Here is a 26,491-nt window from a genome sequence, read left to right as displayed (position 1 = left end):
GCACCAGTTGTTGGCCTTAGGGCCCACCTAATCCAGCATGACCTCATCTTAACTTGATTACACCTGCAAAGACTCTGTTTCCATATAAGGACAGTCAGAGGTCCTGGGGTTAGGACTTGAACTTGCCTTTTTGGGGGACACAATTCAACCCCTAAGAGAGGTACCATTCCCAATTGTGGGTCCACATGCGAGTGCAGCGCCCTTCACGGTCAGGATTGGCAGGATTTTCCTTTCTCCTTTACACATTAAGCAGGTAAGGCAGTACAAAGTCAGCCTGCAATAAAATTTAGCTGCTACTACATGTGTATCTGTCCTTTGCTGGAACTTCCTTTATTTTATTTTTCAGAGATTTAACTTCTTTTCCTTGTCTGCAGGAGTGGAGTGGGAAGTGCCGTCTGACTTGTTCCATTCCAGGCCCTTTCCTTCTTCCCCACAGGACTGGGCGGCACAGAGGGTGCTTTGACGCACAAATAAGCGGGCACAGCCGCCTCTTCCTCCTGGGAAGCTACTTCCTTTGCCATGACCTCTGGTCTGCTCAGTGCCCCTGAAAAGGGAGCCACCCCCAGGCTTTCAGCTTAGGATTTGCAGAGAGGACCCAGGCAGGTCTGTTTTCTCTGGGACAACTGATCTGTTTTCGCTACAGGGGTTCCTTGTGTTTGGCAGCAGAGAGTGTCTGGGAAAAGGCTTTCCTCAAAGAAAACATAAGGCTGGGGCTGTGATGCCAGTTGAAAAAGGACCGTGTTGATCAGGAACGAAGACAAAACAGGAGAAAGTGGACCCGGGGGGGGGGGCAGTGGGGGCTGATGCTGGCACAGACAGCTCCCTTTGCTTCTCAGGTGTGGCGCCCTGGGTGGCACAACACCCACCATGGGCTCCCTCCCATAGGAGAGAGCAGAGCATGGGGTCTGGGGACAAAGGGACAGAAAAGCCCCTCAGCCACTTGCATGCTACCCACAGAAAACCCCCGTGCTGCTCAGCTGACATAAGCAGCACAGAAAGCGACCAGTCCAGGGTCCCTGTGAGGTCGCTGGGGGCTCCTTCAGGAATGTGGGGGGAAGGGGTGTTGGTGGGAAGGTGGATTCCCCGCCCCCTCCTCCCCAGGCAACCCCAACTGGCCCAGAGTAGGCCTCCCCGGGAAGAATTTGGAAGCTTTTCCACAAATGCGGGTCAGGTGGACTGGTGGGATTGGAATCTGCAGAGTGCATTTTCTGTCTGGAAACAGGAGCGGGGAGAGGCAGCTGCCTCCGGAAGATTCAGGAGCAATTTTCTCCTCCAGCTTTGAAGTTACCTGTGCGGTTGGAGGAGTGGGTTGGGGGCCTGGATTGGCAAAAAAACCAGCACAGCAGGGAGCGGCCCACCCAGCACAGGGGTGCCCATGCGTGCAAGCAGGCCTGGGTGCACTTGGCAGTGCTGGGGAAGGCAGATCCCCTGTCCCCAAATGCAGGCCCCTATCCGGGTCTCTGACACCTGAACTTGGACAGCAGTTCTCGAGGTCTGGGTGGACGTTGTCAGCCTTGCACGGGGAGGTTACAAAAGCACATTCCCTGTTATTTTGTTTTGGGGAAAACAGAAAACCCAATCATATTTAATACCACTATAATCCAAGAGCCAAGCTGGGCAAACCTTCCATTTTCCACCCTCTCCGTAACGTGGGGAGAAGACTGGGTCTTCTCAGATCCCAGCCAAGGGATGGGAGTTGGGGGACTTTCCTGTCTCTGGATGTGAGGAGTGGATTTTGTAAGTGAAGACCATCAGGGATGGCTCTCATCATTCCCGTCACTGTCCCATGTCACGAATGGGCAGCTCCCCAAGAATGAGCCTCTAGGCTGCCTAGACCACCTGGCACACGGTGGCCACCTGCCTCTGTCCCTCCGTGCAGCAGCCCAAGAAAGCTGTCAAAACCACAACCAGCAGGGTCAACACCCGCTTAAAACCCCGCAACAGCGTCCAGGGGCACTTAGGAGGCCTCAGCTGTCCCCGCTCCTGTGGGACCTCTGGGGCCCCGCCTCCATCCTCAGGCCGGGAGAGCTCGCCAGGCGCCCCTGCCTCGGAGCCCCTAGGCAATACATAAACTACCGCTGTTTATTTACATTTGGCAGCTCTCCCCACACCCCGACACAAACGCCAAGGGACCAGGGACCAAGGCTGGTTCACCACCGTCTCCCCAGGTGACCAGCTTAGCCCCACTCAATAAACGCGGCCCTCAAGCCCTCGAAGCTTCCCAGCCCACCTCGCAGGGCTGTTCGGCTGCCCATCTCGGGGAGTGCAGCCGGAGGGGCTGGGAAAGCAGGCTCCGGCCTCAGAGGCCTGGAGAGGTCCTGCCCTGCCCGGAGCTGTGTGGGAGGCGCAGACACAGGACCCGGGGCTGCAGGCCATCTCCAAATATCAGGGCATTTGTTTTCTTTTGTTTTTATTAAAGAAGAGAATAAAGCATTTGTAAATATATTTCTCTCACGGATACTTCAAAGGTGGCGCTGGTCAGCGGCTGCTACAGAGCTGGGGTTCGGGGACCAGGATGGAGATCCTTCCCCCCACCCCCTCCACCCTAGATGACAGTGACACACGGAGGGCCGGGAACTGCCCAGTCCCCAAAGGACCAAAGGTTCCCAGTTGTGTGAACAGAAGGACCCAGCTGTCAGCTGTCGTCACAGTGCCTCCTGAAGAGCAGAGCGGTGCCTCCGGGGAGATCGGGGCTTGCTCGGTAAGAAACCCCTTTACCCTTAGATACAAGTAAGGCAAGAAGGTTCCCACTGGGCTCCCACCGAGGCCAGAGCCACCGCCTGCCGCTGCACGGCCCGGCTCCTCGTACTTCTAGGGTCGCGGGATGGGTGGCAGAAGGCTCTGGAAGCCCTGAAGAACTGCTCGGGGCGAGCAGGGGCTTTCCCAGCGTCTCCCAGCCGAAGCTGGCTTTCTGGAGCCTTCAACCAAAAAGATTAAACCCTTGACCCGGCTGGGTCCTCAAAAGTGCCCCCAAAAGGTGGGAAGTTAAGAGGAGGCATTTTATGGGAGAGAAAACACATGTCCCTGGCCTCCCGATTCGATATCGTTCAGTGTGGGGTGAGAATCTCAGGCAGTCCCCAGCGAGGCGACAGGGCCGGGGACGGAAGCTGGGACCTCTGGCAGGTGGCCCATGCCCGGGTCAGTCTGGGGGTGGCGGATGTGACCTGTGCTGCGATCGGCCTGCAGGGAGCGTGAGAGGGGGTGAGATGGGAGAAGGTCCCTGAGACGGGAGAAGGTGCAGAGCAGGGGGCAGAGGTCAAGCTCAGTGACTCAGAGGTGGTGGGCAGAGATGGGGCGCTCCACCGCCCCGGCCCCTGGGCGGCTTAGCACTCAGAAGGCATTTCCGGGGTGGGACCGAGGAGGCTGGCCCCGAGAGAAACAGGGCACAGTGCTCTTGTATGGCTACTGAGGAGGCCCCCGTCCCCTCCTCTGATTGGCTACAGATCTGCGGCGGACTGGGGAGCCGTGGGGGAGAAGCCTGTCTTTGCCAGGGCTGGAGTGGAGGCTTCCTGCTCTGCGTGGCAGGGGCCATCTCTGACCTCGGCAGGGCGCCGGGTGGGGGGAGAGCTGGTGCTAAGAAAATGTCAGCGCGTCATGGCTGGGGAGATGCAGTGGGTGGTCCAGGAGACCCATGGAACTGGCAGCGGCTGGCTTTGGGGTCCTCCTTCAAGTGTTTCCAGTTGTGGCAGGGGTCAGGGGAAGAGACCTTGCATTGCAAATCTCTCAGAAAAACAGAACCTTGAAAAAAAAGCCAACTGGCCCGGTAGCCTGGCTGGAACTCTGAAGGTGGGGCATGGGGGCGGGGGGTCAGGAAGCCAGGGGCTTGGGGAAGCTGGGAACCCCCCTGGGAGAGTGGGGAGGGTGTTTGGCTTTTGAACTCATGGCAGAGGACTCAAGGGGAGGCAGGACGGTTGGGCTGCCTCCCCATCGACAGGAAGCACGCCGTGCCTACCTCCTGCTCCCCCACGCCTCTGGGGCAGCCGTGTGCTGTGATGCATTGCTGCGAGAGGGCACTGGCTCACCGAGGCTGCAGGAAGCAGGTGCAAGGGACCCCGCGTCCCCAGCCCTGGGGGGAGGCAGCGGGCCGGACAAGACTCACTTGCTGCTGTGTGTCTTGACTTTGGTGGCATTGATGTCAGCCTTGGTCTTCTGGATCCTGGAGAAGATCTCCTTGAAGAGGGCCTTGTACTCGGGCTGGCTCTGCTCCAGCCGCTTGTCCACGGCCTCCACGTGCTGGCTCAGGCTCTTCTCGCCCGCCCTGGCCTCGCCCTGGCCCTCCTCGCCGCCCCGCAGGTCCCTCCACGAGCTGTCCCTGGAGATGGGCCTGGAGGTCTGCACGCCGGCGTGCCGCACCCCGGCCCCGTGCTGCCGGCACTTGCTCAGCAGCTCCTCGTACTTCTCGAGCAGGGCGTGGTACTGCTCGTCCACCTCCCGCAGGATGGACATGCCCCGCTTGCGCACGCTGTTGGCGTGCAGCGTAAGGCTGCCCGCGTGCCGGCCGGCCGGGTCTTTGGCCACGATGGCGTTGAGCGCAGTGTCGCTGCAGCTCTTGCGCACCGCGTGGCCCGGGGAGGCAGCCGGCGACGACATGCCATCCTGGGTGCCCAGCGCGCCCCCGCTGCCTGGCTGGGGGTCGTCGGCCTCGGGGGCATGGGTGAGGGGCTCAAGCAGGGCCTCGGCCAGGTGGTCCTCGTGGCCCAGCAGGTAGGTCTTGGCCTGCTTCATCTGCTGCAGCTCCAGCAGCTCGGCCTCCAGCTCCTGCACGCGCAGGCGGCAGCCCTCCATCTCGCCCAGCCGCCGCTCCAGCTCCGAGAACTCCTGCAGCACCGCCGTGTACTCGCGCTCCACCCGCTCCTTGCGCTGCCGCTCCTGGCCCACCTGGGAGCGCAGCGCGCCCACCAAGGTCTGCAGCCGCTCGTTCTCCTGCTCCAGGGGCCGCGGGCCCAGCTCCAGGGAGGAGCTGTGCAGGCGGAAGGCATCCTCGCACCTGGGAGAGGGGGCAGCAGTCACGGCCGAGGCCCCCAAGCCCAGCCTCAGACACTCAGGCCCCTGTCCACCCCTCTCCCCACCTCCCCCCTCGCCCCCTGCTCTCTGCCTGGGGGTGGGGGTGGCTGACCTCTGTGGTCTGCCTCAGCCAGGTGTCCTCACTCTCCTGAGCTCAGAAGACAGAGGTGCCGTGGGAGGTGGGAGCGTGGGAGTGGGAGCAGGGGAGGTCATGGGGGCAGGGTCCCCCAGCTCCTTGCCTGGGTAGCACCTGGTCAGGCAGCCCCCTCGTTCCAGAAACCTCCTCTGCCCTCATCCTTTTAGGTACCTCACTGTGGCTAACTCTGTCCCTCTGGCTCCCTAATCCCTGCCCACCCCTCTTTATTAACTCCCCTCAATGACTCTGTTAGAGGTGCCACCTCCTTCCCACCAGGACCACTAAATACACAACATAAATGTTCGCAGTTAGCCGCCTGTGCTCCTAGACTTCAGGGAACCTGCTGGGTTGGATCCTGACCTAGGTGGGTGACCTTGGAGCGGACACTTGGCCTCTGAGCTGCTGTGTTCTCATCTGTGGGGTAACACCACACACCTCACAGCTCGGCCGTGGGCACGAAGCCCTGGGCACGGCGGTGGCACTCGGTCTGCGCTCAGTCCAGGCCAGCTGGACTTAGCAGCCGGGTCTGAGCCTCCGGAGGCTGGAGGAGGCACCAGGGAGCCAGGCGTCCTCCCCCCTGCCGCCGGGAGCCCGCCCATGCCTGCCGTCCGTGGCTGGCCGCTCGGGGGACTCAGAGACACCGCTGTCCCGGCGCCCCCGCAGCCTGTGATCCCTGCACCCCCACGGCCCCCTCACCTACCGGGGGCTGGTACACAGCTCCTTGAGGCAGGGGAAGGTGTGGATGGTGCGCCTGCGCTCCCGCTTCTCCCTGCGCACGCGCAGCTGCTCCAGGCCCCGCAGCTGCTCCACCTGCGCCTGCAGCTGCTCCACCTGGGCCTGCAGGCGCTCGATGGTCTCCGTCAGCCTGGGGAGAAGGACACACATTTTAGGGGACTGGGCTGGCCTTCCTCACTGTGTGTCCCCGGGCTCCCCGCGTGTCCTCAGCCCTGGCTCCCTGCAGACAGAGGGCCATTGGAGTGGGGACTGGGACCCTGCACCACAAGCAGATATCTGCCCGCCTTCCCTCCCAGACCGGGAGTTCCCGGAGGGCAGGACAGTGCCTTGGCCATCATCGCATCCCCTGTGCCACCAGCAGAGCCTGGGGTGGCTTAAAGCAGGGGACTGGCCTGAACGTCACACCCACAACTTCAAGGGCAAACGCACAGCCTCCCAGGCTCCAAGCCAGGGCTGCTGCGAGAAGGAGCGTGAGTGCCATCCACCAGTCCACATGCCCACGGGCACGCCCGGCCCTCGGCCTCCCCCTTGCCCGCCCGCCCGCCCGGCCGCGGCCTGGCCCTCACCCGCGGATCTTCTGCTGGGCGGCCTTACTCTCCAGCACCAGCTTCTGGTTGGTCAGCTCCAGGTCTCGGGCCGTCAGGTCCAGCTGCTCGTACACTTTGGCGTGCTGCTCGTTCACGTGCCGCAGCGTGTCCAGCTGCTTGGTCAGGTACTAGGGAGGGAGGGAGGTTGGGGTAGCCTTTTAGGACAGGGTGGGGGTAAATGTCTCCACCTGGACCTTCCTTCTGCCCCTTCTAGGGTCAGGTTTGCTTGGGGATACGCATCTATAGCTGAGTGAGGGGTAAAGGCAATGGGACATAGGGCTGCCTGGGATAGTTGTGCAGGTTGTGGACTGTACAAGGCTGTCGGGCTGAGGCTGTGTCTGCTTGGAGGGGGCCTTTTTCTAAATTGCACAAAGACCCAGAAAGGCTGCGGGGGCCCTTTTGGGGGAAGGGGCCCAGGAGTCCCTTACCTCGATCTCCTGCACTTGCTCCTCGTTGGTGGAGTACATCTGCTGCAGGGATTCCTCCAGCTCCTTGTTCCTCTCCAGCAGCGTCTTCCCCAGCTCCGCAGCCAGGTGCAAATCTGGGTAGGGGGCAGATGGCGGGAGAAATAGGAGCAGTGTAAGAACAAAGTCAGAGACCCCCATCCTGAGCTGGACCCCAGGGACCCAGGACAACCGAGGCACAGGTACAGCCGCCGTCAGGGGGCCCCCAGGCCTGGCGGTATGTATGCTGGAGCTAGGCCCTTGGCTGGCCGCCGCCATAGCCTGGAAGGCTCTTTCCCAGCCCCTCCCAGGGCTCGCGCCCTCTCTTCCTTCAACACTGTGCTTACGGGCACCTTCTCAGGGCCGCCCTCCACGACCACTTGATTTAAAATTGCACCTGCCCCCTCCCTGCACTCCCACGGCTGCTTCATTCTTCTCTTTAGCACTGGTGCCCTGAGAACTTACAAAACAATGTACTCATTTATTTTGCATGTCAACTAGTTGCCAGCTCACGGGGGCAGGGACGTCATTTTGTTCACCCATCTCCCTAACGCGAGCACATTACCCGGCACAGGGCAGATGCCTAGTAAATTTTTTTGAAGAGGATGGAATGTGGTAAGAACATCAGCAGACATTCGGGCAGTGTTCAGGGAGAGCTTAACTCTTCTGCCTGGTGGGCAGCTTTCAAGTTGGGCTTAGAAGGGTGAGTAGGAGGTCACTGAGAAGCTGGGCAGAGAGAAGGACTTGTTGAAGGTTAGGACTGAGCGAGGCGTCAGAGCTTTGTCCCAACTTCCCCATTTTTATGGGTGACGGGGCAGAGAGAGGGAGGCAAGAGTGACTCGCTCAAGGCCACCTGCTGGCTTATGGCTACGGCTGCTCTGGGGGTACAAGTGTGTCTCCCCATCCTTTGGTCCTAGTGCCAAGGGCCCCTTCCCAAACCTTCGCCTCTCCTGACCTAGCTTCTGGGGCTTTCTGTGTCCCTGTGCAGCAAGCCATTGTCTTCCCCCAGCAGCCCTGGCTTTCCTACCCTGTAGGACTGCACCCCCCCCACCCCCCCCAAAGGCCAGTGAGCACCCATCAGAGGCTGGGAAGGGACCCGTCCGGGCTTTAGGGGGGGATGTGCTGGGGAGGGGGTGGGGTTTAAAAGGAAGGGGCAGGCGCTGGAACCCCTACAAATCCTCTCTAGCAGGTCTGGAGTGATGCGAGGGAAGCTAGACGTCTGGGGTGGCTACCTCTGCCCCCTCCACATGCAACTATTAAATGTATTTATTATTTTCTCTGTTTCTACAAAGATTTAGGCAGGGTGATAAAAGCATCTTAAAATTGTGGTGATGGCTGCCCAACTCTCAATATGCTAAACACCACTGAATCGTATACTTTAAATGGCTGGAGGGAATATGAATTATATCCCAATAAAGCTGTTCTGTTTTTGTTCTTTTTTTCTTTCAAGATTTAGGCAGCTTAGTCCAGGGACCAAGACCGGGGGTCAGAGACCAGGTCGGCAACAAGATCCTTACAGCAAGGTCAGGGCTGAGTTTCACAGGGCTGTCTTCTTTTTAAAAATAATTTCCATGTTTTGGTGAAACAAGTCTCGCTCGATGTAAAAAATCAAACTGTACAGAGGTGCAAAAAGGGTGATTAAAAAATTACTTGAAACTAAACCTCCTATAATAATAGATCTAGCATCGGGAATTCTCTGAACAGATGAACTTGGCCTGAAATGGTTGCTATTTGTAAGTAATTAAAGCTACACCATGTGCGTGTGTGTGTGTGTGGGGCAGGAAGCAAGGGGGGAAGGAGGTAGAAGAAAGAAAAGACAATACACTCCTAGAGAAAGGCACTGTTAATATTTGTGATTATACTTCCAAGTACTCTGTGCTTAAAATAGTCCTAGATGCAAGTCTGAGTGAGCAGAATCATGCTTTTCTGTTGTTTTCATTCAACAGTATGGCCAGGAGCGCTTTCTATTGTATACAGGTCCCTAAATAGCTGTTCCTAAATAGTCCTTATTGTTGGACTTGTAGGGTGTTTAAAAATTTCTCGATTTAAAATGAGAGTGTAATTAACTTTGTTGCACAAAACCTCTCTCGGCAAATCACTGCCTCTTTTCTTAGGAGACTTTCCTGGAAACAGAATCACTAGGGGAGGCCCTTTTCATTCGTTTTGCCAAAATGGGTCCAGGAGGCTCTGGTCTTTTTCACAGCACGAGGCTATTTCTTGAAACAGCTCAGTCGAGGCTGCTGGTGGAAATCCAGATGAGACGGGTGAAGGCCCCCTTCCAGGGCTGCCGTGACGTGGCCCAGGAGTCTGCTCCCAAATGCCTGCCCCTTCCAGACGCAGTGACAGCTCTTAGGGTCCCGGAGGACAGGTGGTCTCTGTCCTCCTGTGGCAGGTTTCTCGAATTGGGCTGTTTCAGCTGAGCCTTTGCTAGGCACCCAGCAGGCCTGGGTGGTGGTTTCCCTCTCAGGGGAGCCCTGGTGCAGAGTGGGGGGCAGGGCTAATTACCCTGGAAAAGCCAGAAGGGCCTGACCCACCCAGGGAAAGGGGCGGAGCACCCGGGAAGAAGAGCAGGAGGAGCAGGGCACCCGGGAGAGGGGCAGGGTGCCCAGGGAAAGGAGAAGGAAGAGCAGGGTGCCTGAGGAGAAGAGCAGGGAGCCCAGGGAGAGGAGCAGGGCACCCAGGGAGAGGAGCAGGGCACCCAGGGAGAGGAGCGGGGCACCTGGGGAGAGGAGCAGGGCGCCCAGGGAGAGGAGCAGGGCGCCTGGGGAAAGAGAGGAACAGGGCGCCCAGGGAGAGGAGCAGGGCGCAGGGCACGCAGCCCTCTGGAACAAACCTGCACTCCCGCCCCTCCTGCTCAGAGGCGTGGTTTTCCAGGCGGGGGACCCAAACCGGGGTGCCCTGGGCCCAGATACCACCCTGAGAAGCTGTTTCATGGCTGAGAAAGGATGCCGGAACTCAGCCTGTTGAAACTTCAGCAGCTTTCCTGAGCCCCTCCCTTGGTGATTAAAAAAATAATACTAAATTGGGAAGCGGTCTTGGCTCAGTGGATAAAGCATCCGCCTACCACCTGGGAGGTCAGGGGTTCAAATCCCAGGCCTCCTGACCTGGGTGGAGCTGGCCCATGCGCAGTGCTGATGCACACAAGGAGTGCCCTGCCACGCAGGGGTGTCCCCGCGTAGGGGAGCCCCACGCGCAAGGAGTGCGCCCCGTAAGGAGAGCCGCCCAGCACGAAAGAAAGTGCAGCCTGCCCAGGAATGGTGCCTCCCACACGGAGAGCTGACACTCAACAAAAAGAGACACAGATTCTGGGTGCTGCTGACAAGAATACAAGCGGACACAGAAGAACACACAACGAATGGACACAGAGAGCAGACAATGGGGGAGGGGGAGAAATAAATAAATCTTTAAATAATAATAATAATATTAATAATAATAAATCATAGATAAGAACCTTTCACCTCGAGCACTATAACTGGCTGGTGAAGACTCGAAGAAAAACTAGCGACCTAACCTAATCCCAGTGAGGCAAGGCCGGCCCTTGCCCTGTGGATTTATTAGCTGCAAACTGGGCAAAAGTCTGGACATGTCTTTAAGGGAGAACTTTGATTTTAAAAATCACTGAGCTCTAGTCCTGTGTTCTGTTGCATGGTCGGGGGTCATTCGGGAGCCCGGCAAGACCACCCCAAGGTGGTGATGACAGGGCCACACCATCTCCCTCTTCGGATAAAAATTTCATTCTTACCAAATAACACATGGAAAAGAACTGGCGGCCACAGTCATAAATGTTTTCCCGGCTGGAAGCTGTTGGGTGGCCTGTCCCAGAGGCCATTGCTACCGACGCTGCCTTCTGCAGTGACCTCAGGGGACAGGCTCTCTGTGCGTGTCTGGCCTTGAGCTTCAAGCCACAGGGTTGGTGGCAGAGTGAGGAAAGGCCTAGAAAACCTGCCACACTGAACTTGTCCTTCTGGTTGAGTCTCTGGCTGGGTATGGACCCCTGAGCTGCGGGCTGGGGCAGCTGCAGCGGCTCTAAGGCTGCCCTGCCAAGGTGGGAATGTGGCCCCCTGGTGCTGCAGGGATGGGGGAAGGGAAACACACTAGAGCCTTTTCGGGTAGGGAGACTCAGGGAGCCAGCTGCAGAGAAATTGAATCGCAATGCAAGCTGAGCTGCTCCAAGCTGCCAGGAAGGGTGGTGGGGCAAGTCCAGGAGCTGCAGAGAGGTGACTGCGGGGCACCAGGTGCAGGGGACAGGACACAGATAGCTGGGGGCCGGTGATGGCTCCAGGCTCCGGGGAGGGTGCAGGGACAGTTTCCCTCTGGCCCTAGAGGGTCGGGGAGGCCTGGCAGCGGGAGAAGGGAGGAGCTGGCTGTGCAGGAAGTAAGAGCCAGGGCAACGAATAAGCCATCCAGGGCACACTGGGAGGGCACTGAGTCTGGGCTGGCAGCCCCTGCCTGGACCCTGGGGGTCCCTGGAGCCCCCTTGGGCCTCGTCAGTTCTGCCCTCTGAATACCTGCTGAAGCACTGCCAGATGCACGGGAGTGGGTGGTGAGCCAAGGGCATGGTTTGAAGAGAAACCCTGAAATCCCAGCACCCCTCAGTGGGGTCGGGATGGGGCGCCACAGACTCCAGAGCAGAGAAATGGGGAAGACCCGGGGATGAGACAGAAGAGACAGAGGTGAGGGGGCGGGGGGCTGAGGCGGAGGTGAGCTACCCGAAAGGACCAAGGCGGGTGGTCCTGCTCTCGACCCCCAGGGCACAAAGGTCAGACCCTCTGTGGCCAGAGTCAGGGTCAGATCACCTTCAGGTCACCTTCGGGTAACCAGGGAGGACTCAAAGTCAGGCGGGGGGAGGGGGCCCAGGACGTCCAATCTGTGACTCAGCGGCCATCTCTCAGCCTGGCAAGAGGTGCCCACAGGGCCCGCCACGCCCGGGCAGGGCGGGTGCCCGTGCTTAATAATTCATGGCTTTTCTATTTTTACGGGTGCTGGCAGCAGAGGGCAGAGGGAACAGTGAGAATCTCGGGCCTCGCTTGTCCCAACCACGTAGGGGCACTGGGACAGGGCAGCGACAAAGTCAAACGGGATCTCTTGGGCCCAGCTTCTCAGGGCCTGGCCTGGGGCAGGGGGGCAGCAGGGGAGGGGGACGGCGGCTGGCTGAGAACACCACTTCCTGGGGAGCAGCAGGGCAGAAGAGGATTTGGAGGCTGGGACTAGGGAAGGACCGCACCTGGTGTGTCTCCCCATGTGCCTGGGCGTGGGCTGGCCCTCCGCCCCCTCATTCAGGGGCCGTGGGGGCCGTATCTCGGCAGCTGTGCCTGGGACTTCCTAGACCTCCGCCCCGGGTAACTCTGGATGCCCCCTACTTTCTAGTGCCGGGTGGTATCTCCTGCGGCCACTGCCTCCTCTTCCTGGAAACCCCTAGTCACCCTTTAGCATGAAGGGGACTTCGCACAAAAGCCTCCCAGCTCTGCTGGCACTGTCCAGGGGCCTCATTGCTCAGATACTGGTGTGTCCCCATCTCCATGTCCTCTGCTGGAATATGGAGTCCCCCAAGGCCAGGGACAATGTCCCAGGCTCGTCCCTGCCTGGCGCCTGCTCCCCGGCAGGCAGCCATCTATTTTGTGATCTCCTTTCCGGGTTCCCTCCTGCCTCCTGGGCCCTGCTGGGCCCTCCATGCCCCCTCCACCCCTTGGGAGGCAGCTCATCTCGCCACCCCTAATCCCTGGCTCCTCCCTCCCACGTCTGGGCAAGGCAAGGAGCCAGAGCCCTCATTAGAGGGGCAGGAACTAAACGTGACAGCAGCCATAGAAGCTTCTCCTCCCCAGGAGGCCATCTTCCCAAGAGCTCAGCGTCTACTCTTTCCTTCCTGGCTCGCCTCTTCCATGCAGGCCGCCCCACTGCATCCTAGACCCATAATGCTGCACCACCTGCAGTGAATTACAAGCCCACCTCCTTGCCAGCCCAGGTGCCCCAAGAGGGCCAGGGCCGGGGCTGGGACCGTTCCTGGCTCCCAGGTACTGCCTGGCACTCAAGGGGATCCTGATAAGTGTGTGGGATGAAAAGTTGGGGGAGTAGTCTAGGATGGGGGAGGGGCCGTCACAGCTCATACTGGGCAGTGGAGTCCAGGGCACAGGGCATGGCAGCATCCCAGCCCAGCACCCTATCCCCACGCTGGTCCCCAGAGGCGATGACCGACCGTCCTGAGCACCAGGGCACAGGCTCATCTGCCGGCGAATCTGGCTGCGTAGGGAAGTGGGTCAGGACCAGGAAACGAGGGCTCCGGGGTCCAGGGAGACGTCGTGTCAGGGGCTGAGTGGGGCCTCTGGGGGCTGGGCATGGCACTGGCGGGACTTGCGCCCACACCCTCCAGGCTTTCTGGGTGGTTATGGGAAAGCCGCTTCTCCTGGACCTGGTTCCTTGCCTCCTCCAGCTCTGACCATCCAAGAGTAAGGCTCTTCCCGGGTGGAGAGGATGGACACGAGTCCACCCCAGCTGCTCTTGGCCCTGACCCTCCTCCTTCCTGTCCCACCCGCCCCACCCCCAACCGGGAGTGATGTCACTCCAGCCACCTCATCGCCAGCCTCTAACTCCCTTCCAGTCGCTCTCTCTTCTCCCAGATTCTGACTTGGCACCGTGCTGGAACCCCTGAACCCGGACCCCTTCCGAACTTGGGTGGGATGGGGGGTGGGCTCCAGGAGGAGCAGGGCCAGGCAACTCCTCCCTCAAGAGGGCAGACTAGAGACTCCCACCCGGCTTCTCCCCGGTGCGGTCCCCCAGGCCCCGGGGTGGAGGGGAAGGGAGTTGGGGAAACTTCCCGGGAGCCTTACCCTGGCAGGGAAGGGTGCTGCCTGAATTGGGATGGGATCCCTGCTCCCCCCGCCTCCACTTCCCGGCTTCCCGAGGTCCCCAGCCGGCACCCAGGCATTATTGCCCTAAGACAAGCTGGCGGTGGGGTGGTGATGGGTGCCCCGGTCCGCCGGGGAAAACTGCAAGTTGGCAGCACCCCCACCCCACCCCACTTGGGCAGGTCTCCGCCCGTCCGGTCCGGGCTTCCGGGCGGCGCTCCCTCTCCACGTCCTCGTTCTCCCGACGCGTCACCCCTCGCAGTCCAGCGCGCCCGGTCCAGCCCTTCCCGGGGCGATCCGGCCCCACAACGGGGGAGGGGGCCGGGGCGGCGGGGCGCACCCGCCTTCGCGCCGCTCACCCTGCTCCAGGTCCTGCTGGTCGTACCAGGGCTCCTCCTCCTCGGCCGGGAACTCCTCCATCCCCGCGGCTCTCTTCATGGCCCGCGGGCGCGCGCTGCGGCGGCGCGGCTCAGGGCCGGGGCGCGGGGACCCGGCCACTGCGGCAGAGGCGGGCCGGACCGCCCGCGTCGCGCTCTCGGGCCGCAGCGCCCCCGCCCGCGCCGCGCCCCCTCGCCATCGGCCGCGGGCGCGCACGCGGGGCCCGGGGCGCAGCGGCGGGCCGGGGTCCCGCCGGGCCGGGGGCGCCGCGCGGCGGCGGCACAAAGGCTGGAGGGGCGGGGACGGCGGCAGACGGCGCCCGGGCCCGCCGGCAGGTCTGGGGCGCTAGGAGCGCGCGGGGCCCGCGGCGGGCGCCCCCTGCCCGGCTCCGGCCCGCGCTGCCCCCCGGCCGCCCCGCGCCCTCCCCGGCCGCCGCCGCATCTTGGCCGGGGCCGCCGCCTCGAGAGCCGCCCGCTCCGCGGGGCGGGGCCAGCCGCCGGCGGCCAGTCAGGAGGCGTATGCAAAAGAGGGGGCGGGGCCAGGCTCTCCTGCAGTCCCGCCGCTGCATGCACCCCATCGCTCTCCCGTCCACGCCGGACTCCAGGACAAGTGTCCGTGTCCGGCACTATTTTGGTTTGTTTACCTGTCGTTGTCTCCCCTTCCTCTCGACCTCGTTCCTCTTGCTCGCAGCTGGCTCCTCAGCGCCGGACGGCAGGGCGCATCGAGACTTTCCGAGGACACTGATTGAATGAACGCTGATCTACACTCGCCTTGAAGAAACACCGTTCAAAATCCCTGTGGCCCGAAACCGCAGGCCCGGAGTGGCCAAGTCTAAGGTGTGTTGTCTCTTTAAGGCCCTCTTTGCCTCTACTTGGATACATTCTGTATCCAGTTATGCCCATTAAACCAACGATAGGTTCACCTAGCCAAGCATTCTTTGCTTAAAAGAAATTTCGGTCTCACACATTCAAGCACCCATTTGTCTTGAGCCTGTGCGCGCTACCGTAGTGGAGGCACCCTGAGGCTGTCCAGCTCTGTCGAACTGTTGCAGCGTAGCCAACAAAGGATTCCTATCCAGAACAGAGAAAGAACACCTGCCAACTGATGAGAAAAAGGCAGACAACTCAGTAGAAAAGTGGATAAAAGACGTGACCCTTCACAAAAGAGAATATACAAATAGACACACGCCTCAGATGCTCAACTCCCTACTCATCAGGGCAAGGCAAATTAAAACCACAATGAGATACCACCTCCCACCCACCAGAATGGCAAAAATAAAAAAAGACGGAAAATAGCTAGGGTTGACAAGAATATCGAGTAACTAACCACCACTCACAGGCTCCTGGTGGGAGGACACACTGGGGCAACCGCTTAGAAAACTGCTCGCCAGGGTCTGTGAAAGCTGAAAAAGGCTGTAGTGGGCTGGACTCGCAGCAGCCAGCCCTGAGTTAGGGGTTAGCATGCAGGTAGTTGATTAGGGAGTGCGCTCAGGGCCAAGAAGGAAGCAGCGTTGGGCAGGGGGGTGCTGGGGAACTGAATCTGGGGTGACCCATCAAAATTATCCCAAGAAGCAGTGGGAGGACTGCGCAGCCACCCCCATCAAACAATCATTGCATGGATGTTGGCTGCCCCTGGGAAACAGGTGTGACATTGGGTGAGAGAGCTCTTTTCAGCTGAGGACAGCTCTCGGAAAGTGCTGGCAGCCAACTGTCGAGGGCAGCACTCCGGGCAGCTGGGGGAAGAGGTCCTTCAGTCCTGGTGGGGAGTCTGGGGGCTGTGTCACAGCATCACTATATACACACACCTTATAACCCAGCGATCCCATTCCCACATATACGCAACAGCGATGTGTACACGTTACCAAAAAGCATGTACAAGAATCTTCTTAGTTAAGCTATTCATAATTGCCCAAACTGGAAACAACCCAAAAATCCAATGCGGTGTATTCAAGCAATGGGATATTATATTGTATAAATAAAATGTTGAGTGAAAGAAGCCAACAAAAAGCTTACATACTTGTGTTTGTTTCCTATGGCTGCAGGACAAATTTACCCCAAATTGAGTGGCTTGACATAATGCAACTTTATTATCTTACAGTTCTGTAGGTTAGAAGTCCTAGACAAGTGACAATGGCTAAAATCAAGGTGTCACCAGGGCTGTGTTCCCTTCTGGAGGGCTCCAGGGGAGAATCTGTTTCCTTGCCTTTTCCAGCTTCTAGAGGCCACCCATATTCCTTGGCTTATGGCCCCTCCCTCCCGCTTCAAAGTCAGCAAATGGCAGGTGAACTCTTACATCACACCCCTCTGACCTCGTCTGCCTCCCTCTTCTACCTTTAAGGATTTTTGGATTACATGGGTCCCACCTGGATAATCTAGGCTAATCTCCCCATCTCAAGGTCCTTAACTTAATCGCATCTGCAAAGTCCTTTTGCCATGCAAAGTAACATGTTCAAAGATTTTGGAGATTAGGAGGTGAGCATCTTTGGGTTATTTTAATACTGTATGATCCCATTTATACTAAGTTTAAACCTGGCAGAACTAATCTAATCAGAATAGTGCTTGGCTGTTTCATTTCCTGACTTGGAAATAGTGCTGGCTATATAGGTGTGTTAGCTTTGTGTAACCCCATCGATCTGAGCCCTTAGGATATGTGCAGTTTCTGCATATATGTTATACTTGAAAAAAATCATTTCCTGAAAAAGAAAAAGTAAAAGAAAACACCCTCCAGCAGAGACACAGGCAGTCTCTAGCCTCATGTAGCTGTCATTCTAGTGGGGAGAGAGACAAGAAATAAATGATTACAACCTGCGAACAGATGTTCCGGGGTCTTTCGAGTCACCGTTCAGGAGATGCCTCCCTCAGAAGGTGACATTTAAGCTGATCTCCAAAGGAGAAGAAGGCTCCAGCCATGCCAGGCTCTGGGGAGTGAGTGTTCCAGGCAGAGAAGACAGGAGAGTCAAAGGCCCTGAGGCAGGAAAGAGTTGGACATAAATTAGGAACTGAAGAAAACCCAGAGTGTCTGGAGCTGAGTGAGTAGAGGAAAGGTGAGATTAGAGTTGGGGCTGTAGTAAGGAGTTTGGATTGTTTGCCTAAGAGGAAATAGAGAAGCAACTAAAGGCTTTTAATTTGTAATTAATTAATTTATTTTTAATTGTGGTAAAATATATATAACATAAAAATCATTTTATCCAGTTTAAGTGGACAATTCTTTGGCATGAAGTATATTGACAATATTTGGTAATCTTCACCATTATCTATTTCCAGATTATTTTCATCATCCCAAACCAATAACTCCCATTCCCTCCCCCCTCACCTCTAGTAACCACTGTTCTGCTTTCTGTCTCTATGAATTTGCTAATTCCAAGTATTTCATATAAGAGAAATCATACAGTAGTTGCCCTTTTATGTCTGGCTTCCTTCTCTCAACACGATGTCTTCATGGTCCATTGATGGTGTAGCATGTGACCCCCACTTCGTTTCTTTTTGACAGCTGAATAATATTCCATAGCCAACATTTTGTTTATTTGTTCATCTGCTGAGGACACTTGGGTTGTTTCTACCTTTTGGCTATTGTGAATAATGCTGTGAGGAACACTGGTGTACACATATCTACCTGAGACCCTGCTTCCAATTCTTTTGGGTGTATACCTAGGAGTAGGATTACTGGTCAGATGATAATTCTAAGTTTAACTTTCTGTGGGACCCACAAACCCTTCTCCACAGTGGCTGTTGCATTTTACACTCCCACCAACAATGTATGAGGGTTTCTATTTCTCATATTTCTCACCAACACTCTTTATTTTCAGTTTTTTAAATAAACCTAGAGGGTGTGAAGTGGTAACTCATTGTAGTTTTAATTTGCATTCCACTAGTGGCTAATGTTGTTGAGCATCTTTTCATATGTTTAATGGCCATTTGTATATCATCTTTGGAGAAATGTCTATTCAAATCCTTGACCCATTTTTAAAATTGGATTGTTTGTCTTCTTTGTTGTTGTTGGGTTGTAGGAGTTCTGTATATATTCTGGATATTAAATCCTTATTAGATATATATTTCCACATATTTTCTCCCATTATGTAGGTTGTCTGTTCATTTTCTTGATAATGTCCTTTGATAAACAAAAGTTTTTAATTTTGATGAAGTTCCATTAATATCTTTTTCCTTTTTTTGCTTGGGCTTCTGTTATTAAATCTAAAAATCCATTGCCTACTACAAGATCCTGAAGATAGTTCTTGTATTTCTTGTAAGAGTTCTCTAGGATTAACTCTTATATTTAGGTTTTTGGTCCATTTTGAATTAAATTATTTAATGGTAAGAGATAGGGGTCCACATATTTTTGCATGCAGATTAAAGGCTTTTGATTTTCATCTGTAAACTATCACTTTGGCACTTTTGGAGCACTGAAGGGGAGCAAGAGTGGAAGCCAGAAGGCCCGGTTGGAGGCTTTGTGGTAGTCTAGAAGGGAGGTAACAGTGGGCTGGGCAAGGCTGGTGGCAGTGGAGATGGAGAGCGATGAGAAATGCTTTGCATGTTGAACTGCTAAGATGTGCAGATGGATTGACTGAAGAGCCAGAGTGATGCTTTAGACCTTTGGTTCCAGGAAATGGGCAAATAGTGACACCCTTTGTTGAAATGGAAGAGTCTAGGGACAAGCAGGTTGGGGAGGGAGGTGCATTCCAGAGGGACCTGGTCAGGACCTCAAGGCCACCAAGTATTCACAGCTCAGTCTCTGCCCCATCCCCCCCAGTCGCCTGCCTCTTCATTCTGCAGCTGTGTGGGAATGTACCTTCAGCCCCCAGGACTGCCCTGGGAGGGAAGCAGGGGCTGATGGGCATGGGGCTGAGGGCCAGGCTTGGGGAGTGCTACCTCCGTCCCCCCAGCCCAGCCAGTGAGGAAGGCAGCCCCCTAACTTGAAGATGCACCTCCAACCCTGGAAGTGAAGGGTGCTTTCAGCAATGACTGATGACCTCCATGTTTGCACAACATCCAGCTCCAGGTCACTGCTCAGCTTTGGCCTTGGCTCTATGGACCAAACCCTCCGCGTGGTCCCCACAGACACCCTTCTTTGCTGTAGTCTACCTCTGTCTTAGTCTCCTAGGGCTGCCCCAACGAATGACACACACCCGGTGGCTTAGAACAACTTAACTCTCGTTTGGTTCTGGAGGCTCAGAGTCTGAACTCGGCGTCCGGTGTGTGCTGGCAATCCCTGGCGTTCCTTGGCTGGTAGAAGCATCATTCGATTTCTGCCATTGTCATGTGGCATTTCCCTGTGTGTTTCCATGTCCAACTTTCCCTCTTCTTATAAGGGCATCAGTTATTGGAGTTAGGGACTGTCCTAACCCAGCACAACCTCATCTTAACAGTAAGGTCACATTCACAGGTGACCGAGGTCAGGACTTGAACGTATCTTTTTGGAGGACCTAATTCAACCTGTAATAAATACTCTCCCTCCACTCCAGCCAAGGGGAGCTAGCCCAGCCGAGTTGGAAACGCCACATGTCAGCCAGCAGGCACTCGGGGATGTGGCAGTAGCTTTCCCTCTATTTCCAGAACCAAACATGCTGAGCCAGAGTGGTAGGGCCTCCCTGTCCCCTGCTGCAGGGGACAGAAGGACAGAGGAATGGGTGACCCACGGAGCAGCGGGCTTGCTGACGGATGTGGGTACCTGCTGTGTGCAGGCCTGCCCTGGCACGGGGGGTGGCTCCTCGGAACCCCAGGCTCCTTGCTTGGTGGTGCCACTCCCTGCACCTGACATCATTTTGTCTACTCTCTACGCCTTCCGGGCAGACTTAGAATTTTCTGAAGTATTCCATGAGGAGGAAACCAGACCTGCCTTCCAAGAAGGAAATTCCTCAGCCTCCGGGTCCATTTTAGGCTTTTCCCTCTCATCTAGCCGAGGCAGGAAGCAGGGCAGTGCCCACTGATGGGAAGGATAAACTTGACCTTGGAAACTCCCAGAGCTTGGTTGCTTCACCTTGTGCCAGGCAGACCTATTTCATGGCGTTTTTGGACAACGGGTAGGCGACAACCCTGCACCCCAAGCCTCAGCATGGTGATTCCTCGCAGAGGCCCACCAGAGCTCCCTGAGGATGCCAGCCCACAATCCTGGACGTGGGCCTGGGGCACAGAGGCCACCCTGGGGGCACTCCAAACGTGACGGTAGAAAGCGCCCCCGCCCTCCCCCCCAGTGAGCGTTGCCCGGGGCGGGACTGGGGACATGGTTGTCAGCCGGCGGCAGAGCCGCCTCCGCCCCTCTCCGCCAGGTCCCCCGCAGCCTCGACCCCCATCTCCACACCCCAGCCCAGCCCACCGGAAATGACGGCGAGGGCGGGGGCAGTGCTGACGCTGGAGGGTCCCCGCCGCCTCCGCTGTCACGGGAGGCGCACAGCGGGGTGGGGGAGGGGGGCCCAGCCTGCGTCTCTGGACACTCGGGGGACCCACCGACCCCCAATCTACGCACTTGGGTTGAGGTCAAAGGACCAGGCGACGCCGGAAAGCCTTCCTGGGACCCTCCACCCAGGCACCTCCCTGGGCCTTGCAGTGCGCCCGCCCGTGGTCCCCGCCGCACCCCAGCCTGAGGTCGGCGCGCGGGCGGAGAAGGCGCTCCATTCATTAGAGTGCCTGAGGTCATCTGGCCATCCTCCCACCCCGCCGCCACCACCGCACACTATCTGCGTGTGTCCCAGACAACTAACTGTCTTCACGGAAAGGAGATCGCTTCAGATTCTTGCAGTCCTTGTAGGGGATAAGTGCTTCCGTGAGCCTAACTCAAATCCCCGTAGTTTAAACCCTTCCAGGTCTGCCATCAGTGGCCTGCCCTTTAAGGTTCTCCCGGTCAGCGTGTCCCTGCAGGGCCTTATTCCATCAGTACCTCCTCAGGGGGCTGTTGGGAGGGGTGGTGACTTCGCGCATGCCCAGTGCAGCCCAGAGCAGTGTCTGGGCTCAGCGAGGGTTGGGACGCCTTTGCTGTCAGGATGGAGATGCCTCCCTTGCCCACCGCCACCCCCTCTTCGGCAGGCGTCTGGAGGCCCTTCGGGGACCTCACCTTCCTGGAGGGAGGCAGGTGAGACCTGCAGTCATGGCCCAAGGCCTTGGGGCTGTCCATTGCGTGGCCTCCAGCGCCTCTCCTTTCCCAGCAGGACTGGGAGCAGCTTGAGGGCAGGGCCTCCGCCTGGCGCGCGGCAGGGGCGTGGTGAATGCCAGCGAGCTCTCTAATCCCGGGCGGAACAGCCTTCCTAAGCCCTCCCTCGCAGCCCCCTTTCCCCTGCCTTTCACCAGCCTTGGCCCGAGGCCAGTTTCACCCACCCCACCTGGAAGGCTCCTGAGCTCCTGAAAGAATTCAAGAATGAATTTGAGGAACAGGTGGCCAAAATGGGTCATTCCTGTTGACTGAGGAGCCAGAGGACGGGTAGAGACCGAGGTAGCCTGCGCCGTCTATGCATCACCCAAACCACAGCGCCAGGGCTGCTCTACGTTCACTTACCCACTTCATTTACCCTGGGCCCAAGACCACCCAGGCCTGTTCACAGGTAGCCCACACTTCCACGGGAGAAACAGACACAAACCGAACCAAAAGACAAATACTTAAACGGTGGTTAGAGGTCTAGGAAACCTAGTGGGCCTGAAATGACAACAGCTGGGGCTGGGCAAGCTCTCAGAGACTTTTAAGACCCCAAGGATGAGAAGGGGTTAGCTCACGAAGAGTGGGAGGATGGCTATGGAATAACCTGTACAAAGATCCAAGGCAGGAAAGCTTGGTGGATTTGAAGAAATAAAGGAGGTAACTGGATTCGGCTCAACAGATAGAGCGTCCACCTACCACTTGGGAGGTCTGTGCTTCAAACCCTGGGCCTCCTTGACCCGTGTGGAGCTGACCCATGCGCAGTGCTGATGCGCGCAAGGAGTGCCCTGCCACGCAGGGGTGTCCCCTGCGTAGGGGAGCCCCACGCGCAAGGAGTGCACCTGTAAGGAGAGCCGCCCAGCGCGAAAGAAAGTGCAGCCTGCCCTGGAGTGGTGCTATGGATGCAGCAAGATGATGCAACCAAACGAGGCACAGATTCCCAGTGCCACTGACAATGCAAGCAGACACAGAACACACAGCGAACGGGCACAGAGAACAGACAACTGGGGCAGGGGGGGAGGAGAGAGAAATAAATAAAAAATAAATCTTTAAAAAAAAAAAGGAAGGCCAGTGTGGATGGGGTGGGGCGGGGAGCAGGATTAGCTTTTGAGGCAGTGAGGGTGGGGAGTAGAATTGCTCCCAGAGTGGCAGTTCTAAATATGGCTCCAAATTCTTTGCCTCTTTTTCCACAGAGAGGTGGAGTCTAGGTCCCCTCCCATTGAATCTCATGGGCTTGTGACTGCTGTCACCAACAGAGATGGAGGAAGTGACCTTTCATGTTACATCCCAGGCTAAGTACTAAGAGGCCGTGCAGCTTCCTCCTCGTTCTCTCGGAGCACCCTCTTTTTTATAGGCACCCCCTCGGCTCACTGTCTCTCAGAGCCCACCTTCCCTGCTGTGAGAGACCCAAACCCCAGAGAGAGACCGCATGTGGGTGGCACGGTCTTCAGCCCCAGCCTTTGTGTCCTCCCAGCTCCAGGGCCATCTGTGTGAGTCAAGATGCCCCTAGATGAATCCAGCTCCCAGCTCTTCCCTTCCCCCGCCGCCATTCTAGTCTTCCCAGTGGAGAGCCCAGACATCGGGGGCAGAGGCGAGCCATCTAGGCTTTGTCCTGTCTGAATTATTGACCCACGGAATTTGTGAGCATAATAAAATGGTTACTGTTTCACACAGTGGGGTGGGTGGTTAGCTGATGAGACAAGAGTCCCCAGAACACACATCAAATTGACAACTGAGGTCTGGTCGCTGCTCAAGTGTCGCCCTATGAAGAAAGGGCTTCAGCAGCTCCCGCTGGAGGCGGGCTCAACCGCGGGGACATTTCCCAACTTGCCCCAGACTTGAAACAATTCTGTCTGCAGAATGCTCACCACGATCCCCTGCTGACGGGAGGATCCTCAAGGCCAAACCCTTTCAGAACCCAGAAAGTTTGCTCCTTTTTGTAGTAAAATGAATCTTTCAAAGTTTCTCTACACCACTTTTCATGAACCAGTGAATATTCAAAGGAGGGCTAAATTTGAAGCGTGTACAAAAGCTTATGCCTGTCCCACGTGTGCCGTACTATAAAGTGTCTGCTTCTGTCAGTCTTCACCATCCACCTCTCTGAATTGTCATGAGAAGAAGAAATTGACAACCAAGTTCCACGCTCTACCTCGCTGATGTATCACCTGCGCCCTCCCTCTTTGTCCCACCCGTGACTGCCTCTGTCCAACCCTTATCACTCCTCACCCCCTTTCTTATCTTCCCTGCAGCACTAGACTGATTTTTCTAAGGCAGACATCTGATGACACATTCCTGCTTCGCAGCCTCCTCTTTGCTCCTAGAACAAGGTTGAGGCTCCTTAGCAGGACCGCTGAGGACTTTTGTGATCTGCTCCTGGTCCACCTCTCAAGTTTCTCTCGCGTTACCTTCAGCATTTTCCTATTACTAAGTATTCCCTGGATAAGCCAGGTTTCTCACACTTTTGAGCCTTCCTTTCACTCCCTCCGCCTACCTGGAATAACTTTCACTTACCTGTCTGGGTGGCAAACACTGTGCTGGATATTTTCTATTTCCTCTTCCAGATCACTTTCCACTGTCTTTACCCTGTTCCAGGCCCCGAGAAGCTGAGGTTTGTCCCTCCCTCCCTTCCTCTCTCTCTCTCTCTTTCTTGTTTGTGAGATTGGAGACAGAAAGCTCATGTCTTTTAGAAGATTCAGGCTCTGCATGGCTAGCTCTTGCAGGGGCAGGAGGTGACCATTTTCTGTCCCTCTGGACACTTCCCCACTGGAGGAAGCAGCTTCACTGCTGAAAGGAAGGCAGCTTCCTCTCTGAAACTCAGTAGGGGCACTGCAGCCACTGCACCCAGCGTCTCCATGGCACACATGGGATGGTGGCCTTTCAGGCGAAGGGTGAATGGTGCCATCCACCTACACGTACTGAAATTCTCAGAATCGACCTAAATCAAGTGGCAAAAATGCGAGAAGGTTTCCAGTCCTGGGGAGCTCATTGAGGCTGGGAAGCTGGCAGAGATGGCACGGTTTATACCACACACAGTTATGCGGAGAAAGGGACAGGTGAAGCCTCTCGGGTAGTTAGCAGATGGCTGGTGGAAATGCCTCGTGTCTGTAGCTCCTTCAAATCACCAGTCTTGGTGATGGGGTGATATATGGGAACTCTGTATGATGATATACATGTTTGTTTTACAAGTGCACATCTTTTACTACACAAGTATTATGTATGTTCATGTAAGAGTGATATATTTCAGTACATTTTTTAAATTAAAAGTTGCCAATTGCCACGGAGCACCGTGCAAGCGCCGGCCTGGAAGCGCCATGGAGAGCCGACTCAGCAAGGTGACGCAACAAAAAGGGAGACAAGTAAAAAAAACACAGGGGAAAACGGACTTTGGCCCAGTGGTTAGGGCGTCCGTCTACCATATGGGAGGTCCGCGGTTCAAACCCCGGGCCTCCTTGACCCGTGTGGAGCTGGCCATGCGCAGTGCTGATGCGCGCAAGGAGTGCCGTGCCACGCAAGGGTGTCCCCCGCGTAGGGGAGCCCCACGCGAAAGGAGTGCGCCCGTGAGGAAAGCCGCCCAGCGTGAAAAGAAAGAGCAGCCTGCCCAGGAATGGCGCCGCCCACACTTCCCGTGCCGCTGACGACAACAGAAGCGGACAAAGAAACAAGACGCAGCAAATAGACACCAAGAACAGACAACCAAGGGAGGGGGGGAATTAAATAAATAAATAAATCTTTAAAAAAAAAAAAAAAAAAACACAGAAGAGCGCACAGTAGATGAACACAGAGGGCAGACAAGCAAGCCACAAGGAGGGAAGGAATAAAAAAATTGCCAATCTCTGGAGATAGGAATGGTAGTTGGTTATTAGTTAATTGATGATGATATAAAGCTCTCAGACAGCTGATTTGGGGGCAAACAATTTCTAAGACATTGTCACTGAGATCCAGGCACTGGAGTTTTACAAGGGACACCATGGCTTCCACAACTACAACTGTGTGATTAAATCAAGGTACAGTTCCACACGGTTTGGAAGCTTCAAAGCAAGGTTTTCTGGCAAGGAGAATCCTTTTCCTATAGAGTCTCTCCAAGTATTGTGGTCCCCCATTTTTCAGTAATCCCAATGGGAAATGGTGCAGACCCCTGTAATTTAAGAACAAATTCTTCGGTTTTTCAAACCTTGCTGCAGAGATCGTCTTAGAAGGTTCAGATGCCGTGACCGAACGTACCCGTCAGGCCGTCGCAGCACCGCATCTTGCAAAATCAGCCCATCCCGCGGTGCCGATGGAGTCAGTGCTCTGGGGTGCAGATGGCGCTGGATGGAGGCTGAGGTTTCTGTGGGCAGCATCAATGGGGCTCCCTTACCCTCTTGCTTTCTGTGGGCTCAGCCAGTAGGAAGCACCAGCAGAAAATCAGAGGGCAGGAGAAGGGAGAAGGTGAGTGATTTACTCTGCAGCTCCCTCCTTCCCAGACTGCGGGAGACCAAAGCTCCCATTGGCGTCTCCCACAGCTGGGCTCTTTTTCTCCGGGCTCTGGTAACTTATTCCTCCCTGCCTCTTCTGGCCAGGGGCCTGGGGATGATGGGGGTCCCCACTCCTCTAGCCCCAGAGTGCTTCAGTGTCACTTGCTTTCCCTTCACCTTGTAAATCGTCACTTGATTAAGCTCTTTTGGGTTACTATGCGTGTGTTTCCTCCTGGGCCCCTGACTGATACACCCAGTTATCCTCCAAATCTCAGCTCAGCCTGCCCTCCTCTGGGAGTCTTTCCTGACCCGTTTCCACTTGAGCCCTGGACAGACTTCCACTCCCGACTCCATAATTCTCTATGGCACATACTGTTTCCCCGGTGTGCTCCCTTTCTTGGCAGAAGGAACTTGCCTCCATAGCTCAGGCCCAGTAGCTGGCACTTACTAGGTGCTGGGTAAATGTTTGTTGGTTGATTGATGATTGAACATAAAAAAATGGCCTCAGGGAGCCTCAGCTACAGGCAGTATACAGTAATAAAAGGAGGACACCACATGGTTTATGGGGAAATCATAGCGAAGAACCTACAAGTGAATAAGGGATAAGTAATTTCTCTAAACCTTCAAAAGCTGCATTTTATTATAATATTTTCTTCAGTATACGCCCATTCTTTTTTCTTAAAATTTGTGCTCTGAAAGTTTCTTAAGCATTCACAAAAGTAGAGGGAATAGTACAATGAATCGCCGTGTACTCAACAGGAGTCAACCATTACCAGGCTTCTGCCATATTTGT

At 56.3% G+C, this 26,491-nt stretch overlaps 1 protein-coding gene and 1 pseudogene across 2 annotated transcripts; both read right to left on the bottom strand.

Moving 5' to 3' along the window:
- Window positions 1-2,393: 2,393 nt before the first annotated feature.
- CDR2L (cerebellar degeneration related protein 2 like) lies at window positions 2,394-14,284 on the bottom strand. Of its 2 annotated transcripts, none has more exons than XM_058284694.2 (5): window positions 14,107-14,284; window positions 6,891-7,003; window positions 6,442-6,590; window positions 5,841-6,005; window positions 2,394-4,987 (listed from the first exon to the last, which is right to left on the bottom strand). In XM_058284694.2, exons 1-5 carry the CDS (start codon window positions 14,183-14,185, stop codon window positions 4,096-4,098), a joined length of 1,398 nt encoding a protein of 465 aa, XP_058140677.1. In that variant the 5' UTR covers window positions 14,186-14,284; the 3' UTR covers window positions 2,394-4,095. The 2 variants fall into 2 exon arrangements, with proteins under 2 accessions (XP_058140677.1, XP_058140678.1); XM_058284695.2 differs by having other exon boundaries at window positions 14,133-14,232.
- A 6,064-nt stretch (window positions 14,285-20,348) lies between these two features.
- LOC131275145 (leucine-rich repeat-containing protein 28-like) lies at window positions 20,349-25,465 on the bottom strand (annotated as a pseudogene).
- Between the last annotated feature and the right edge of the window lie 1,026 nt (window positions 25,466-26,491).

This window comes from Dasypus novemcinctus, chromosome 21, assembly GCF_030445035.2.
Source record: "Dasypus novemcinctus isolate mDasNov1 chromosome 21, mDasNov1.1.hap2, whole genome shotgun sequence".
Classification (NCBI taxonomy): Eukaryota; Metazoa; Chordata; class Mammalia; order Cingulata; family Dasypodidae; genus Dasypus; species Dasypus novemcinctus.
Note: the sequence above shows the minus strand (reverse complement) of the source record. Positions and strands in the feature narration are given on the sequence as shown.